The 17152-nt window shown below is 41.8% G+C and overlaps 1 protein-coding gene across 10 annotated transcripts in view; it reads right to left on the bottom strand.

The window, feature by feature from the left end:
• Positions 1-17152, bottom strand: part of GLT8D2 (glycosyltransferase 8 domain containing 2) — a 64050-nt gene that overhangs the window by 1924 nt on the left and 44974 nt on the right. For 8 of the 10 annotated variants that reach the window (XM_021092640.1, XM_021092642.1, XM_021092636.1 and 5 more), the window contains 6 exons: positions 14458-14629; positions 8662-8779; positions 7405-7489; positions 6353-6465; positions 3797-3963; positions 2336-2448 (listed from right to left, as the gene is read on the bottom strand). In XM_021092640.1, coding sequence (XP_020948299.1) covers positions 2336-2448; positions 3797-3963; positions 6353-6465; positions 7405-7489; positions 8662-8779; positions 14458-14629 — 768 coding nt within the window. Of the gene's footprint in view, positions 1-2335; positions 2449-3796; positions 3964-6352; positions 6466-7404; positions 7490-8661; positions 8780-14457; positions 14630-14920; positions 15015-17152 lie in introns of all 10 variants that reach the window. The other 2 variants (XM_021092644.1, XM_021092646.1) reach the window with 2 other exon arrangements.

Raw genomic sequence — 17152 nt, 5'->3', positions numbered from 1 at the left:
CCTTTTAAATTTTGGTAAGAGACTGTCAAATTTGTCCCCCAAAGAATTTGTGTCAGTTTCCCTCCTTCCCGGAGGTTATAGTAGCTCTTGTTTCTCTGCATCTTCCCTCCTTAATATGGCAACATTTTCTTTTAAACAGTCTTATTTTTACGCTATGAAATGCGACTGAGAGTAAGATCTACCTTCTAACGTACAACTGTCTCCATTTGAATATTATTCTCCTCATAAGTAACTGCTTACAGGCTGTGCATTTACCTCAATATTGTTACTGCTCAGTATTTTTAGAAGATCTTTTCTGGAAGTACATTAAGATTTTGTGAGTATAAATCTTTAATATCTTCTATCATGCTGCATTTTTTTCTTTGAAAGGGAATATGATATTTTTAAAAAGCAACTGAAATTCCATTAAACCAAGAGAGGATGAATAGCTAGAATAATGTTATTCTAGTTTAACTTATGATGTAAGGGGAGGGGGAGAAACCCAAATCTGTCTCCTGTGATTCACAAACATAGCTCTGAAGGCAGGTGCAGAAGTGGAGCTAGGTGTTTAGACTCTAGCAGCATAATTGGAATCACTATCAACTTCCAAAGAATCTACACAAAGGAAATGCTCATTTGGGGAGCAGAGCCTTCATGGGAGATGTTTCCACAAAGTAGGTCAGCATCTCTCAGCTCCACAACTGAAGGACTTGGTGGGGGGTGGGGGGGCTTACAGTTTTGTTTTTAGCTAATAAAGTTTCATAAATGTTTAAAATCTTAAGCTGCCTGTTCAGCCCCAAACTTAATACTCTCATTAGTGTTACACTGCTTTCCGCTTTCAAACACTAAAACGGAATCATTTTTCAAATGATTTCTGTGTAGATTTCCTTTGCAGACCATCCCTGATTCCCAAACCTGCAGCACAGACATAGGCTGTGTTGTACAGGGAAAGATGACTTCTTTCCCTTAGGAAGAGTCTGCCCCTTGCTACTTGTCAATAAGTTAGATAGTTCATAAAATACAATTTTGAGTGTCTGTTGCAAGATCACACATGGCTCTAAGCTCTGCATATATTTTTTACAGATGTTCAATTTTGATGGGCTTTTCTATACATTCACGACATGGAAATGTTAGTACTTGACCTATCAGAGACTCCAACATTATAATAAAGCAAATCAGACAGAACATTAGTGTCCTTAACATCCCTGTGTCAAGAAAATAAGGGAAGATTCTGGTGCTGAAGCAGAAGCATCTCTCTACAGCATCATTCAGAGGGGACAGTAACCCAACTTCTACTGTTGCATCTGTCCTTTCTTTTACAGGCGAGTAGGGACCACACCATCTTGCAGGATCCTTCTGAGTAAGAGGTCATGTTCCCCTCTATGCCCAGCGCCTAGCCCAGGGCTTGGCGGTCTATGCCACCTGGTACATACAAGTCCACAACCCACTGTCTCCAACTCTAAAATAGTCAATCCCCAAGTGTCTGAAAACAAAGGGAGTTTGAATAACTTTGGCAGCAAAATCTAGACCCCACCCCCAGGATATTGCATAACATAGGCATGTGCACAACATTACCTTCTTAAAATTCAAAACCTTCCAAAGAAAATAACTATAATTCAAAGCCTTTCTAAATTTGTAAACAGATCTGGCCCAGTGCGTTTGGCTCATGGCTTGTGGCCACATGTTTGAATGAATGTGAATGTCTCCTCAGCCAGGCTCTGTTCTGAGCATTCACATGTATGAGGTAATTTATTCCTTGTGAAAACCTACAAGGTTCTATTAGCTTTAGTTTACAAGTGAAGAAGCTAAGGCACAGAGAGCTTGAGTAATTTGCCCAAGATATAGATAAAAGTAGGGCTGAGCGTCCAATCCATACCCCAGAGCCTGCACTCCTGTGAGTATGAATGAATGACCTGAGGGACTCCCAGAGTACAGTCACTAAACCGCTGCTTTTCCAAAGATAAATGACCAGCAGTATAAATTCATCATAAACTATTATGCTCATTCATTTGGTTTGTCCACTACAGGCTATTGCAAGAGGGCAATAAAGGCACCTGAAAAAGCTCTGACAGTGAAAGTTCTATCGTAACAACAGTTAAAATGTTTATCCAGCACATCCTTTATGCTAAGCATGAGTCTAACTGCTTTTCCTGACTTTGTAGAAACACCTCTCAGGTCATTCTGATCGGCTGCATTTGCAGAATGAGAGCAGCGAGGGTTAATAACATGCCCAAGGTAATGTCGGAGGTCACCTGCAGGATCTGAATTGAGGAAACTGGTGCAATAGCAGAGTCTGCTCACCTTGGTGCTCACTGGGTGTGTAAAATGCACAGCTGCGTTCTTCTAAGATACTTACCCAGGTGCCTTATGTGCCACAGGGGGTTGATGGTGGAGTATTTCCCGTGAAACACAATCAGCATTGGCGAGGTGGCCACCCCTCCTCCCAGGGAGCTGCTGTAGAGATTTTCTCTAAGAAAAGGAATAGAAAAGCAACATTTAGCTTGGAGTCCCATGGGCTCAGGTGAAGTAGAATCTAAGCATTTTTCTTTTTTTAAATAATGCTTTTTATTTTTTCCATTACAGCTGGTTTACAGTGTTCTGTCAATTTTCTACTGCACAGCAAGGTGACCCAGTCACCCATACATGTATATTCTTTTTTCTCACATTCTCATGCTCCATCGCAAGTGACCAGCCATAGTTCCCAGTGCTACACAGCAGGATCCCATTGCTCATCCAGAATCTAAGCATTTTAAAAGGTGCAGGACAGTCTCTCACTATATAATAAGACCATGGTCTTTCATTTTTCTCCCACTTTTTATTTTGAAAACTGTCAAACTTATACAAAATTGTAAGAATACCATGAACTCCCACATACTTCACCTTCATTCAAAGAGTGGGAATATTTTGCCATTTTAAGTCTCAGGCTTTTCTAATGGCAAACACAGAAGATCAAATTTTGATCCTATGTTATTTTAAATGACCTTCCTCACAAGTTAAAGGTTATGATAATATTAAAAATACCCAGATAAAAAAGATGGACAGGAAATACAATGACATAATAGTGGTTGCATTAGTATTATTTTTATTTCTCTCTCTTAAAACCTCAGTAATGAGACAAAAAAAAAAAAAAAAAAAAAAAAAGGAGTTCCCGTTGTGGCTCAGTGGTTAACAAATCTGACTAGGAATCGTGAGGTTGCAGGTTCAATCCCTGGCCTTGCTGTAAGCTGTGGTGTAGGTCGCAGACACGGCTTGGATCCTGAGTTGCTGTGGCTCTGGTGCAGGCTGGTGGCTACAGCTCCGACTAGACCCCTAGCCTGGGAACCTCCATATGCCGCGGGAGCGGCCCTAGAAAAGGGAAAAAGACAAAAACAAAAAACAAACAAAAAAAAACTTCAGTAATGAAAAATGATAAAGTAAAAAAAAAAATTCAGTCTTTAAAAAGTTGGCTATATAAAATAATTCTTAAAACCAACTCTATGTAAGAAGGAGACATGAGACTAACATAAATGATTTTCAGTTGAAAAGGTTCACTGGAATTCTGGGAGAGGATATAAAATCCCAATATTAAATAATTTCTTACAAAATGTTTGTATAATAAAGGATTTCATAGGAGATCTCTTCCTCTGATGTATCCTTTGAGAAAAGATTTTTTTTTTTTTTTGTCCACTGCGTCCTTTTTCCCAACAGTGCCTCTGTAAGAACATCTGACCTCAGATATCTGTGAAATATTTCTAACCCCTGAGCTATGCACAGAAAATTAATGGAATAATTTTGTTCCCAAGCATGCAAAACTCTTGTTCCAAGAGTCCACACATACTCCACATTTTTTTGCATCCATTTCTCCAATTGTTTGGTGATGCGCTGGTGCTTCCATTCGGTCATGTTGGCAACGATCACACCAGGATTGAAAGAGCAAGTGCTGGGGCTTATGCCGAGGTCTTTTATCGTCTTCTTCCGGTAGTCCAGATACCCCATATATGTATTCTGTAAAGGAACAGGATATGCATGCTTTGCACCAGCGAATCTTTTGTTTCTGGAAAATAATCATTTTCTTGAGACCATTGTGCGATACCTGGGTTTCCTGCTGTGTCACTGGCCACTCCTAGAGGCCTCTCCTAGTTTCCTCATTTCCCCAGCCTCTAAAAGCTGGGTGCTCCTTGCCTCATTTCCAGCACCTGCTCCTTTCTCTAGCACGAACTCCCTAGACAGCATCATCTAGTCTCATGGCTCGAAATTTCTGCATTGGAGTCCCGGGGTGGCTCCGTGGATTAAGGATCTGGCATTGTCCCTGCTATGATGCAAGTTCGATCCCTGGCCTAGGAATGTCTGCATGCCACCGGCTCGGCCAAAAGTAAACAAATAAATAAATCTATCCGTGTAGACAGCCCCTGGATTTCCAGCTCCACCACATCTGCCAACTCAGTGTTTCCTTCTGGATGCTTACTAAGGTGAAAACTGACCCAAATCCTGTCCCCAACCTACTTTTCTACAACCTGCCTTCCCTCCATTAGTGGCAACTCTATCCTTCCAATCAGACAGAAAACATAGGGTCACTGGATCATCCTAGACGCTTCCTCCTCACTCCTTTTTCATCTTAGCAGATCCTGCTGGGTGCCATCTTCCAAAATATATTCAAAAGCCAACCACTTCTCACTGGTCCAGACGATAATTACCACTCCCTGGATTTCTGCCACCTCCTCCCAACCTGTGTTCCTGCTTCCACCCTTTTCAAAGCCACTCTGTCTCTGAGTTACTCATCTGCTCAAAGCCCCTCCAGAGGCCTCCCCTGGTCATTCAGAATCAAAGCCAGACTTTCTAAAATGCCCACCATACCCTCCACCATCTGCCCCCACCCCCATTACCTCTCCCACTTTTATTATTCTCCCCCCTTGATCCCTCTGCCACACTGACCTCCTTGTTCCTTTCATACACCAAACACACCCTGGCCTCAGGACCTTTGCATCTGCTATTACCTCTTCTGGAATGTCTTCCCCCCAAATTTCTGCTTAGACAGTTCCCGTGATTCTTTCAGGTGTCGGCTCAGCGACACCATCTGGAGCCTTCCCTCATCACCCAACTTAAAAGCCAACCCCCATCTCCACCCTGACGCTCTGTTTAATATTTTACTTGTTTACCAACTGTCTCTTTCCACTAGAATGTAAGCTAGACAAAGCCAGAATTTTAGTTTTGTTTACTGTGTTACTAGCACCTAAAACAGTGTCGGGCACAGAACAAGCACTCAATAGGTCGTTGCTGAGTGAATGTAAAATGAGGCAGGACACGCTGTTTCAGTCATCCGAGCTGCCATAATCCATCTCATGTAATGCGCAGATACGACCTGGACACGTTGGAACTATCTGAGCACTTTTCTACACGCAGCCACTAATCTAAGAACACACACATTATGTCATTAGTTGCATGCGATAACTTCACATGTACTAACCGATCTAATTCTCATAACAGCCCTGCCAGGCAAGTACTATTATTACCTCTACTTGACAAATGAGGGAGAAAATGACTGGCTAAGTAACTTGCCCAAGGTCACAAAGCTACTAAGTGATGGAGCCAAGATTTTGAGAGGTAGGTCTGACCCCAGGGCCTAGGTCTTAAAGTGGGCACATCTGAAAGGGCACACATATCAAATTATTTCCTAGAACTTTTTTTGAAGAATGGTATTTGATTTGTAATAGAATCTTGTATTTTGGGGGGGGGGCTGGGGAGCCGCTCATAGCACGCAGAAGTTCCTAGGCCAGGGACTGAACCTGTGCCACAGCTGCATCCCCACCTGCAGCAGTGACAACACGAGATCCTTAACCCACTGAGCCACCAGGGCATCTTGTATTTTAAAGCCATTCTTTTGCTTCAGTGTTAGATATGTGTTCAACTTTCTTCATTTCTACCAGGGCAAGGAGCTCTTTGCCTTGGAACAAAATCAGTGTTTTTTTCTACTGAAAGTGGTGGGGGAAGTGCTGGTTAAAAATCTGAAAACAGAACCAAAGGTTCAGAGAGTCTCTTTGCAGAAAACAGCTGATACAGAGGGTGGTTACAAGTGACCTATATAACAACCATTATTTCTGAGGCATTTGCTGGACATTTTGACATCATGTTATTTCGTCACAACTGACAAAAACACAACAAAATAGAGAGCACTGTTGCCATGCTTCAGATAAGGAGAGTGGTACTTGCAGGGCAAAGTAACTTGCCCCAGAGTCAGTGCGAAGCAGAGCTGGGACGCCAATGGCAAGCGCTGGCCTCTGTGCTCCTGGCCTCCCTGCCGTCCAGACCGGCCAGCTTCTCCAAGATGAAGATGACACTCCTTCTGGGGTGCGGGGAGGAGAAGGGGCCAGGGAGGATTTCTGAGATACATGCCTACCTGCAGCCCCACCAGTCTGTGTATGTCCTGGGAGGAGGGCAAATCGCAGTCATCCGAAAAAGCCGCCGCATGGCCCAGGGCCAGGGTGGTGTCATACAGCTCCTGGATGTCCCCTGAATTTACAAACACCAGGAGTTACAACAGCATAGCATTCACGGTGGGGCTGGAGAGAGCCTTAAAGCTTTAATAATCCCTGATTGGGCTGTGGGGGAAGAGGTGTATGATCCCTGGTTTCAAGTGGCTTGGCAATTAGCTTGATAAGAATAGCTCACATTGGAGTTCCTGCTATGGCGCAGCAGGTTAAGAATCTGACTGCTGGAGTTCCTGTCGTGGCTCAGTGGTTAAAGAATCTGACTAGGAACCACGAAGTTGTAGGTTCGATCCCTGGCCTTGCTCGGTGGGTTAAAGATCTGGCGTTGCAGTGAGCTGTGGTGTAGGTCACAGATGCAGTGTTGCTGTGGCTCTGGCGTAGGCCAGCGGTGACAGCTCCGATTAGACCCCTAGCCTGGCAACCTCCATATGCCACGAGTGAGGCCCTAGAATGAGGCAAAAAGACAAAAAGACAAAAAAAAAAAAAAAAAAAAAAAAAGAATAGCTCATATCAATTTAAAAAGGCACTTGATAATAAGCTTAGATCAGCATTGGTCAAATTATTTCGGTTGCTAGGTACGTACTAGAACAATGCTCATCTTGTTTGCTTGTGGGAGAGAGAAAAGGCAACATTTAACCCCTTAACTTAGCTCCCTTCTAAGAATGTCATCAGTGAGGCTCTATGCCCCTGTTTTGGGGGTGCAGGGAAAGGAAAGGCTACCAAGCTAGTTCTTAGAGACTTTGGCAATCAGAGAGCGGCTCTCACAAGGTCAGCTGGGCTGTCCCGGAAAGGATCAACCCCTACTTTCAAAGTAATCCCTGATTTATAACAATACTATACTCTCAAGTTTAATAAGCAGTCAAAGTCATTGAACCACTAGATATTTCAAAAGTGAAGAGAGACTGTCATTCTCCTTATCAGCTGCTCCTTTTCCAAGTGTTTCTGGCATCGGTGGGCATACCTTGTACGATTACATCATCGTCCAAATAGATGACTTTCTCATGTTGGTGGATGAGCAGAGGGAGATAAAATCGCACAAAGTTCAGCTGTTAACACAACGAAAGAAGTGATGTGAGGAAGAGACAGAAGGCTTAGTGTCCAATAAGGGTGCTGTAGGGTCGGCTTTGACTATGGCCTCAGCTCAGCTCCAGGTGTAGAGCTGAGTAAAACAAGGGGCTGCAAAGAAGCCTCGCCTGAGCTTCCTGATGCCCAGTTTACCTGGGCCTTGGGATTGAAACCAGCCCTGGTCAGTGGTCCTTCGAGATCCAAACCACCCACTGCTGAAACTAGAACCTCTTTCATCTCTGTGAACTGCTGCAGTGGGGGTCACAGAGGCCATCCATCTTTCAGGCCACAAATTGCCTACCGTCCTCAACACTGATTTGACTACTGTCAACCGAAACTGCTTTGAACACACACACACCCACACACACACTCATCACTTGACACACACAAGCTCAACCTCTTAGCTCTCTGAACCAGAAAAAAAGCCAGTGAGGCATGAGCTGAGGATGGGGACCTTAACATTTTGGTAGCCACAATACTATAGAATCCAAAGTCCCAACTCAGCCATACTCTTAATGATAAATATCTGGAACTGGGAAAAGATCAGGTTGTGAAAGGCTTCAAATTTAGTAAATTTTCAAAGACGAATATAAGTAACAGTTGTATGTAGGTGGCTCCATTTTCTGTGGAGTTGCCATGAAAAAAATCACTCTTTATGTGGGAGATGGTCCCTTTTGTAAGAACTCTTGCAGTAAAACACCTTAAGCGTCTGAATGCCAGGGAAAAAGTCGGTGTCTTCCAAAAATATTAGTCAATACTATCTAGTATATAACCCATCTGGTTGCCATCTTTCCTTAACTGCTGAGATACTCTGAGCTAAATGTAATGTCCAGTCACGGCACACACAACTACTTAGGGGTTGGAAATATTTCTTTCTGGCCTCACCACCGGCCCCTCCCCACTCCACAGGTACATTCACACACAAAAATGCATCCTGCATCTTCTTATGCTTCATATCTTTCCCCATAGCTTCATTAACCATCTTGAATCATTTCTGCAGCAGGTGGCTAATAAACTGTAAATAAGCTGAGTTTGGTGGCAGCCTAACACTGTGAGGCTTCAAAAACCTTCCAGGTGCATCCTGGTGGCTGGTAGTCCACACTGACAAGGGTCTCACCAAGAACCTTCGCCCACATGCTCCATCCCTACTCACAGGCTGCAGAAGTTCAGGCCTCGAGGAGTCTGGTCTGATCTTCCCTTTGAGAACCACAGGGTTGAATTCCACAATTTTAAAGTTTATTTCTCTTAGTTTAGAATGTTCGATCCATTTTCTAAAGGGATGATAAAAAAAGAAACAACAACAACAAAAAAAGCCCTCTAGCACACATTTCTATCCTCAATTTGCCTATTGCCTTGGAGTCAGTCTGTTGCCTCTTTAGAAAGTTAAAAATAAAATATGTGTAACCTTGATAGGGTTTAGTCTATAAATCCTTCTGATTTTTTCCCCATCTGGTTTGGCTTAGAATCTTTTTTTTTTTTTTTTCATAACTCTTTCTGCAAAGGAAATGAAGCAAAATAGTAATAACCAAATATCTCCCCAGATCCACATAATCTCCACAGGAAACTGGAAGAACAAAAAGGGTTCTTTCTTTCTTAGGAAGCAGCATCTGTGGTTGTCAGCTCTCTCTTTGCCGTGCACCAACAGCTCCGAGGAGCGGGGCATCTTGAACCTGCTACTTTGACTGAATCATTTTCACTCTGCTGTTTGGACTCCAAGGATGATTGGAATCTACCTTTGTCTTTATCTCTCAGAGAGCGTCTACCTTGCTCCCTACCTTCTCCTCCTCTTTTCCACCCTCTCCCCTTAAGTTCTCTCAGGGTCTTATAGAACTTCTATCTTTTACCCAATTCATATTAAGATTCTTTTTTTTTTTTTTTTTGTCTTTTTGCCTTTTCTAGGGCCGCTCCCGCGGCATATGGAGGTTCCCAGGCTAGGGGTCCAATCGGAGCTGTCACTGCTGGCCTATGCCAGAGCCACAGCAACGCGGGATCTGAGCCGCGTCTGCGACCTACACCACAGCTCACGGCAACACCGGATCGTTAACCCACTGAGCAAGGGCAGGGACCGAACCCGCAACTTCATGGTTCCTAGTCGGATTCGTTAACCACTGCGCCACAATGGGAACTCCATGCTACCCATTTTAAAGCCACACATGGTAGCACTTTTGTTGAAGGAAAATCAATAAAAGAGTTCCTATTATGGCTCAGCAGGTTAATAACTAGTATCCATGAGGATGCAGGTTCCATCCCTGGCCTTGCTCAGTGGGTTAAGGATCTGGTGTTGCTGTGAGCTGTAGTGTTGCAGATGCAGCTCAGATTCCCCTGTTGCTGTGGCTCCAGCAGCTGTAGCTCCAATTTGGCCCCTAGCCTGGAACTTCCATATGCCAAAGGTGTGGCCCCAAGAAGAAAAAGGAAAAAAAAAAGAATTCAATCTTCCAAATGAAATTTAGATCTGCAAATTTTGAACCATAAAAATCAGTCATTTACACCATTTTGTATGTCAATTTTTATCTTAGTAAAGCTGGGTAGGGGAGGAAGAGTCATGTAAATAAGAATGAGACAGCCAACAAAAAAACAAGCAAGACACTTGAACTTGCACAAATGGTCAGGAAATATGTGAAAAAAAAAAAAGTGCTCAACCTCATTATAAATAAAGGAAACCTCATATTCAAATGACAATTTGATACCCCTGGATACCCCTCAGAATGAACGACAAAGTTAAAAAGACGGACCATGACAAGTGTTGGTGTGGTGGTTCTTACATGGGTATGTTCACTTTGGGATTATCACTAAGCTGTACACGGGATTTATACAATTTTCTGCTTTTGTGGTGGACGTTAATGAAAAGAGTTTTTAAGATATTTTAAAATGGGGTGGTGGAGGAGACAACCAAGAACTGGGAGACAGTCCCTACTTAAACATCATAAAGTCCTGCAGCTCATGCCTCTTGTTCAAGTACAAACACTCACTCCTATGAGACAGGCCATCCTTCTGGGTTTGGTTATCGGGTTTTCATACCCACAGGTGATGAAAGGTCTGTTAACAGCAGGCTAAGTGAACAATCCACAACAATAAAGGATAAGAGAAATGAAATGGAAAAACCCACGGCAGCCAAGGACCATTCCCATTTAGTTTAGGAACAGGTGTCTTTCACAGCTCCGTACCTCCTTATGAATACATTCTCCTTATGAATGATGGAAATAACACTTGAAATGCCTTCACCACTGCTTTCTCCACTTCCTTCCTACTCCTTAGAGGTAATCGATGTTAACCGCTGGAGATCTTTCTAGGTCTTTTTCTTTACAGAGACACATTTATCACATTTACCGTTTGGGGGTTTTGATTTCATTGCTATGGACTGAATGTTGTGTGCCCCACGGATTTGTATGTTGAAACCTAATTCCTAACGCAACGGTATTTGGAGGTGTGGGTTTTAGGAAGTGATTATGTTATTAGGGTGAAGCCCTCATGAACGGATTAGTGCCCTTATAAAAGAGGCCCTGGGGAACTCCTTTAATCCTGTCTGCCATGTGAAGACACAGCAAGAAGGCAGCCTGCTATGACCCAGGAAGTGCCCTTCCCAGACACAGAATCTGTTGGCACCTGGATCTTGGCTTCCTGGCTTCTATAAATTGAGAAACAAATTTCTCTTGTTTATAAGCCAAGCCAGCCATTATTTTATAGCAGCCCAAGACATTCGTAAGGTGGACCATACTATATGAGGTGTACTGCAACTTGCATTTTCCACTTAAAAATATGCCTTCTTGAGAACATATGCAAACCTTCTCTGACATAAACTGTACAAATGTTTTACTAGGTCAGTCTCCCAAGGCAATAGAAATAAAAACAAAAATAAACAAATGGGACTTAACCTTAGAAACTTTTGCATAGCAATGGAAACCATAAACAAAACAAAAAGACAATGACAATCTACAGAAGGGGAGAAAATAGTTGCAAATTATGCAACAAACAAGGGTTTAATCTCCAAAATATACAAACTCATATAACTCAACAACAACAACAACAAAACCCAATCGAAAAATGGGCAGAAGACCTACAGAACATTTCTCTATAGAAGACCTATTGGTAGCTAGTAGGCCAATGAAAAGATGCTCAACATTGCTAATTATTACAGAAATGCAAATCAAAACTGCGATGAAGTATTACCTCACACCGGTCAGAAAGGCCATCATTAATGTCTACAAATAACAAATGCTGGAGAGGGCGTATAGAAAAGGGAACCCTCCTATACTCTTGTTACAACTATATGGAAAATAGTATGGAGGTTCTTCAGAAAACTAAATATAGAACTACCATATGATCCAGCAATCCCACTTCTGGGTATATATCTGGATAAAACTATAATTCAAAAGGATACATGCACCCTTGTGTTCATAGCAGCACTATTTACAACAGCCAAGACATAGAAACAATCTAAACATCCATCAACAGATGAATGGATTAAGAAGATGTGGTACCTACATACAATGGAATACTACTCAGCCATAAAAAAGAAAAATAATGCCCTTTGCAGCAATGTGGATACAATTAGATTCTCATACTAAATGAAGTAAGTCAGAAAAAGAAAGACAAATACCACATGATATCACTTATATGTGGAATCTAAAATATGTTACAGACAAACCTTTCTACAAAACGGAAGCAGACTCACAGACATGGAGAACAGACTTGTGGTTGCCAAGGGGGAAAGGGGAGGCAGTGGGATGTATGGGAGTTTGGGGTTAGTAGATGCAAACAATTACATTTAGAATGGATAAGCAATGAGGTCCTACTGTATAACACAGGCAACTATATCCAATCTCCTGGGATAAACCAAAATGGAAAATAATATTTTTTTAAAAGAATGTATATTATATATGTATGTATGTATGTATGTATGTATGACTGAGTCACTTGGCTCTATAACAGAAATTGGCACACTGTAATCAACTATAATAAAAAATAAAAAAGTAAAATGCCTTCTTTCTTTTTTAATAGCTGGACATATTCCAAAGTTCATTCAAATATTCTTACATTGGTAGACAGTATTTTTTTACTGTTTGACATAATGCTGAATAACATTGTTGTATATATATTTTGGTAACATGTACTAAAATTTCTTACTTTTTTTTTTTTTTTTTGCTTTTTAGGACTCCACCCACAGCATATGGACATTCCTAGGCTAGGGTCAAATTGGAGCTACAGAGGCCAGCCTACACTAGAGCCACAGCAACACAGGATCCAAGCCGTGTCTGAGACGTACACCACAGCTCATGGCAACATCAGATCCCCGGCCCTCTGAGCGAGGCCAGGGATTGAACCCGCCTCCTCAGGGATATTAGTTGGATTAGTTTCCACTGTACCACAATGGGAACTCATGTACTAGAATTTCTGTAGTATAGATTCCCAGTTGTGGAAATAGGATGGTGAGTCAAACTATACATGCATATACCATTTTAACAGACATTGCTCTCTTGCTCCCTCAAAATGCTTTACCAACTTACAATGTGTACATTGCGTAAACAAGGAATAAACATGTCCATTTTCTTGCACAGGATGGTTTTATCGTATTTAATTTTTATCATGCTGATGAGTCACTGATGATATGTCATTTTAATTTGCATTTCCCTGTTAGTTTTTTGGTTTTTTGTTTTTTTTGCCTGAGCCTGCCGTATATGAAAATTCCTGGGTCATGGATCAAATATGCACCACTGCAGCTGGACAGTGCCAGATCCTTAACCCACTGCTCCACAGGTGAACTCCCAATTCCCTATTAGTAACATGGAGTATGTTTTCACATTTGCCAGCCATTTATAGGTTTTTTCCCTATGAACTGTCTGTATTCTGCGCTAATTTTTCTACTATATGCTTGTATTTTTGAATTTTTTTGGTAAGAATTCTTCAAACACTTTTGTTGAAATTTCCTTTGTCTATAATACATGTTGAAAATATCTTGCCTAATCTGTTATGTGATCTGTTACACTTGTAGGGTTTCAAATCTGTCAGTTTTTCTCTTATGATTTTTGTGCTCAAGGAGCCCAAAGTTAAACAATTATCCCACCCTTTTTTTTTTTTGGCTGTGCCCATGGCCAGGGATAAGTTCCCAGGCCAGGGATCAAACCTGCACCATAGCAGTGACCCAAGCCACAGCAGTGACAACGTTGGATCCTTAACCACTAGGCCACCAGGAAATGCCCCATATTTTAGTAATACATTTAGAATTTTCTTTCCTGTTTATTTCTTCTAAATCCAACTCCAATTTATGTTTTAGTAGTATTGTGTGTGATAAGAAGGAAACCACTCTGCAGTTTAAAAATTATAATTAGTGATGATTCCAGATCATATTAAATGATTATATTATGTTAATAGTCTCCCAAGTTAAGAAAACAGAGAAAAGAGGGAGTTCCTGTTGTGGTGCAGCAGAAATGAATCTGAATAGTACCCACGAGGACAGAGGTTCAATCCCTGGCCTTGCTCAGTGGGTTGGGGATCTGGCACTGCCGTGAGCTATGGTGTAGGTTGCAGACGCAGCTCAGATCCTGTGTTGCTATAGCTGTGGCATAGGTTGGCAACTGTAGCTCTGATTCTACCCCTAGCCTATGAACTTCCATATGCCACTGGTGTGGCCCTTAAAAAAAAAGAAAGCAGAGAAAAGAAAAACCATTTAAGAAAGAAAGACTTTTATGTAAATTACTTAAGGATTGGGGTTCCTTCATGGATTAGACAATTCTTCTGCAAAATGATGCACTGCTCTCCCAGATGAATGAGGCTTTGTTGAAATTTCCTTAGCAAGGCAATGTATTTGTCAGGTGATCAGTTAAACCTCAGATTATCCTCTCATTCATTTAAAAACATTTATCAAACCAAAGAAAGAAGGAAATCCATTTAAGGAAAGATAAGGAAGGTGAAAGAAAGAAGAAAACTCCAAAGTCTGTGGTACACAAGTTACCGTATTCGGGACAGAGTGTTCCGGAGTCCAACTACGTAGAACAAAATGTTGGCGTCGGTATTGCTGTAGATGCTGTTGATGGCAGCCATGGTTGCACCCATCCTGCCTGGTGCTGCACAAATCACCACCGGGATCTCATCTTCCATTTCCTCAGGAGTCTCAGAGTCATCATCTGGCAACATCAAATATCAGTCTTGGAACATGAAGGAATTTCATAGTCCAGCCCATCTAACTTGTCTTCTACACTCTGAGGGGAAGACAGCACTGCTGACTGTTCTCAAATACCCAGTCTCTCCTTCTCTTAGAAGAAGAACACTGGAATTTTAGTTAGCATATAGTCCAACACTAAGAATATTTTTTCCATACTCCCTTGCGGCTCTGTGTGATAAAGTACTGACCAATGGGATGTTAGTGTCAATATATGTGCAACTCCTGGGTTTGCCTTTAAAAGGTATGTGCTTACCCTCCCCCTCTCTTTTCCCCCTTCCCATTGGCTGGAATGTTGATATGATGATAGGAGTTAAAGCAGCCATCTTGGACCAGGAGGTGGAAGCTACCTGTTGAGGACACCAAAATCAGAAGATAGAAAGAATCTTGATTTGGATGGTTATAGAACTGATGCATTAGACTTCCGCTTGAGAAAGAACATAAACTTCTATTTTCCTTAAGTCACTATTATTTTGGAACTTTCTAAAAGAAGCCAATCAGATAGTTTAACATGTACACATAGTTGAAAAATACGTGAAGAACCTAACAGTCTCATTTGATTCAACAACTTCTCAACTCCTCCCTGAAGTGGAATATTTACCTTGCTTACCTTGCTATACAATATACTACTGCGATCTTCCTTTCTGTTATCCACCTTCTTTTTTTTTTTTGTCTTTTTGTCTTTTCTAGGGCCACACCTGTGGCATGTGGAGGTTCCCAGGCTACGCCTACACCAGAGCCACAGCAACATGGGATCCAAGCCACATCTGCAACCCACACCACAGCTCATGACAACGCCAGATCCTTAACCCACTGGGCGAGGCCAGGGATCGAATCCGCAACCTCATGGTTCCTAGTCAGATTCATTAACCACTGAGCCACAATGGGAACTCCTGTTATACACCTTCTTGTTGAGTGTCTCAAAAGTTGACAGCAAGAAAAAGGAGATAAATGAAAAACTATGACTAATGCATAACATGAATAATTGATTACTCTTCTGAGCCTTGGCTACATATTTTGGTATCACAATATAACTTTCAGGTATGAAGAATAATAATAATCAGTATGCAGAGTATCCTCTATCAAATGGCCATATATGAAGGTCTCGCTCTCTCTTTACAGATACCTTTTTGCAAAAGCTCTATGATTCAGACCCAGGGTAGTTCTAGCTAATATTTAAGCCAACAAACATGCCACCAGGTGCTGTGCTTCGTGTAATTTAAGACACATTGAAAAGCCTCCCTCCTTCGTCTCCTATATCTTCTGCCATCTTGCTCCTACATCTGAAAGTTCCACCACAATAATTTTTTAACAGTATATTTACTGTTATGAGATAAGAGTCATAATATAATATTGGGGGGGGGCAGGAGAACACAAAATTCTCTCCAGTATTTGATCTCAATTTGATACATACATATTTGTAAATGGATCTATGTTTATTTATAGAATTATGAGTAATTTTAATTTCCTTATTTATGTTTCTTGTATTTTCCATATTCTCTAGAGTCATTACAGGTTGCTTTCATAAAGAGAAAAGAAATTTTTTCTTAACTAATTGTTCCTTTTGGACTAAACTATCTTCTTTGTGAGGTCTCCTAATCATTGGTATGTTCCCTAACCATGTGGTAACCGCAGGCATCGAAGTGATCTGCCTGAATGCGCCTGTATTTCTTCACTGCTTAAAGTCCTCTCATGGTTGCTATAGGACAGAGTCACGTTTTTTTTCCCCTGGCACACGCAGATCCAGTCTCTGTTCACTTCTCCAGCCTTGTCTACTTCTACTCCAGCTTTGCCAAGCTATCCATGGTTCCCTGGATACTGGCACCATGTTGTCCCTTATCTAAATGCCTTTATACAGGCTGCTCTTGATGTCTGGAATTTTCTTACTATCCTCTCCTGCATGGCTGACTGTTACATATTCATTCCAAATGCAGAACAGACATCAGAGGCCCTAGGGAGTCCTTAACAGCTTCCTACACAAATTAGCTCATGCTCTTGCCCACACTCATTCTGTCCTTGCTTGTGGATGGATTTACCAGCTACACTGCAATTTATTTAGTCGTATGTCTTCTTTTTCTCTCTTTTAACTGTGAGAGCTGGAACAGTATCTTGTTCATCTCCATATCCTCTGCATGCCTAGAACATGGTAGATTCTCAGTACATGGATGGATGGATGGGTGAATTTATCAGACATCTCTATTTGAGCACTTCCCACATGGCATGGGAAAAATCTACTCCTGGGTCTGTCTCCTTTACCAGATTGTAAACTCACTGTATTATCTTGAGTCTGGCACCTAGAAGGCACTTAATGAAAGTTTGCTGAAATCAACTAAATGGATCTGATGCACCGGCCCTAGAGAACAGGGCCCTAGAAGAGTAATTCATGGGCTATTCCTAGGGCAAAGAGACAAAGAAGGGTTGAAAATCTGGGACAGTACCTGGCTGCCAGGCTCGGGAGAGGTCTTCATCAGGCAAAGGGCAGAATGAG

The sequence above is a fragment of the Sus scrofa genome, chromosome 5 (assembly GCF_000003025.6).
Source record: "Sus scrofa isolate TJ Tabasco breed Duroc chromosome 5, Sscrofa11.1, whole genome shotgun sequence".
In the NCBI taxonomy this organism is placed as follows: domain Eukaryota; kingdom Metazoa; phylum Chordata; class Mammalia; order Artiodactyla; family Suidae; genus Sus; species Sus scrofa.
The sequence above is the reverse complement of the archived record's forward strand: the minus strand, read 5'-3'. Positions and strand labels throughout refer to the sequence as shown.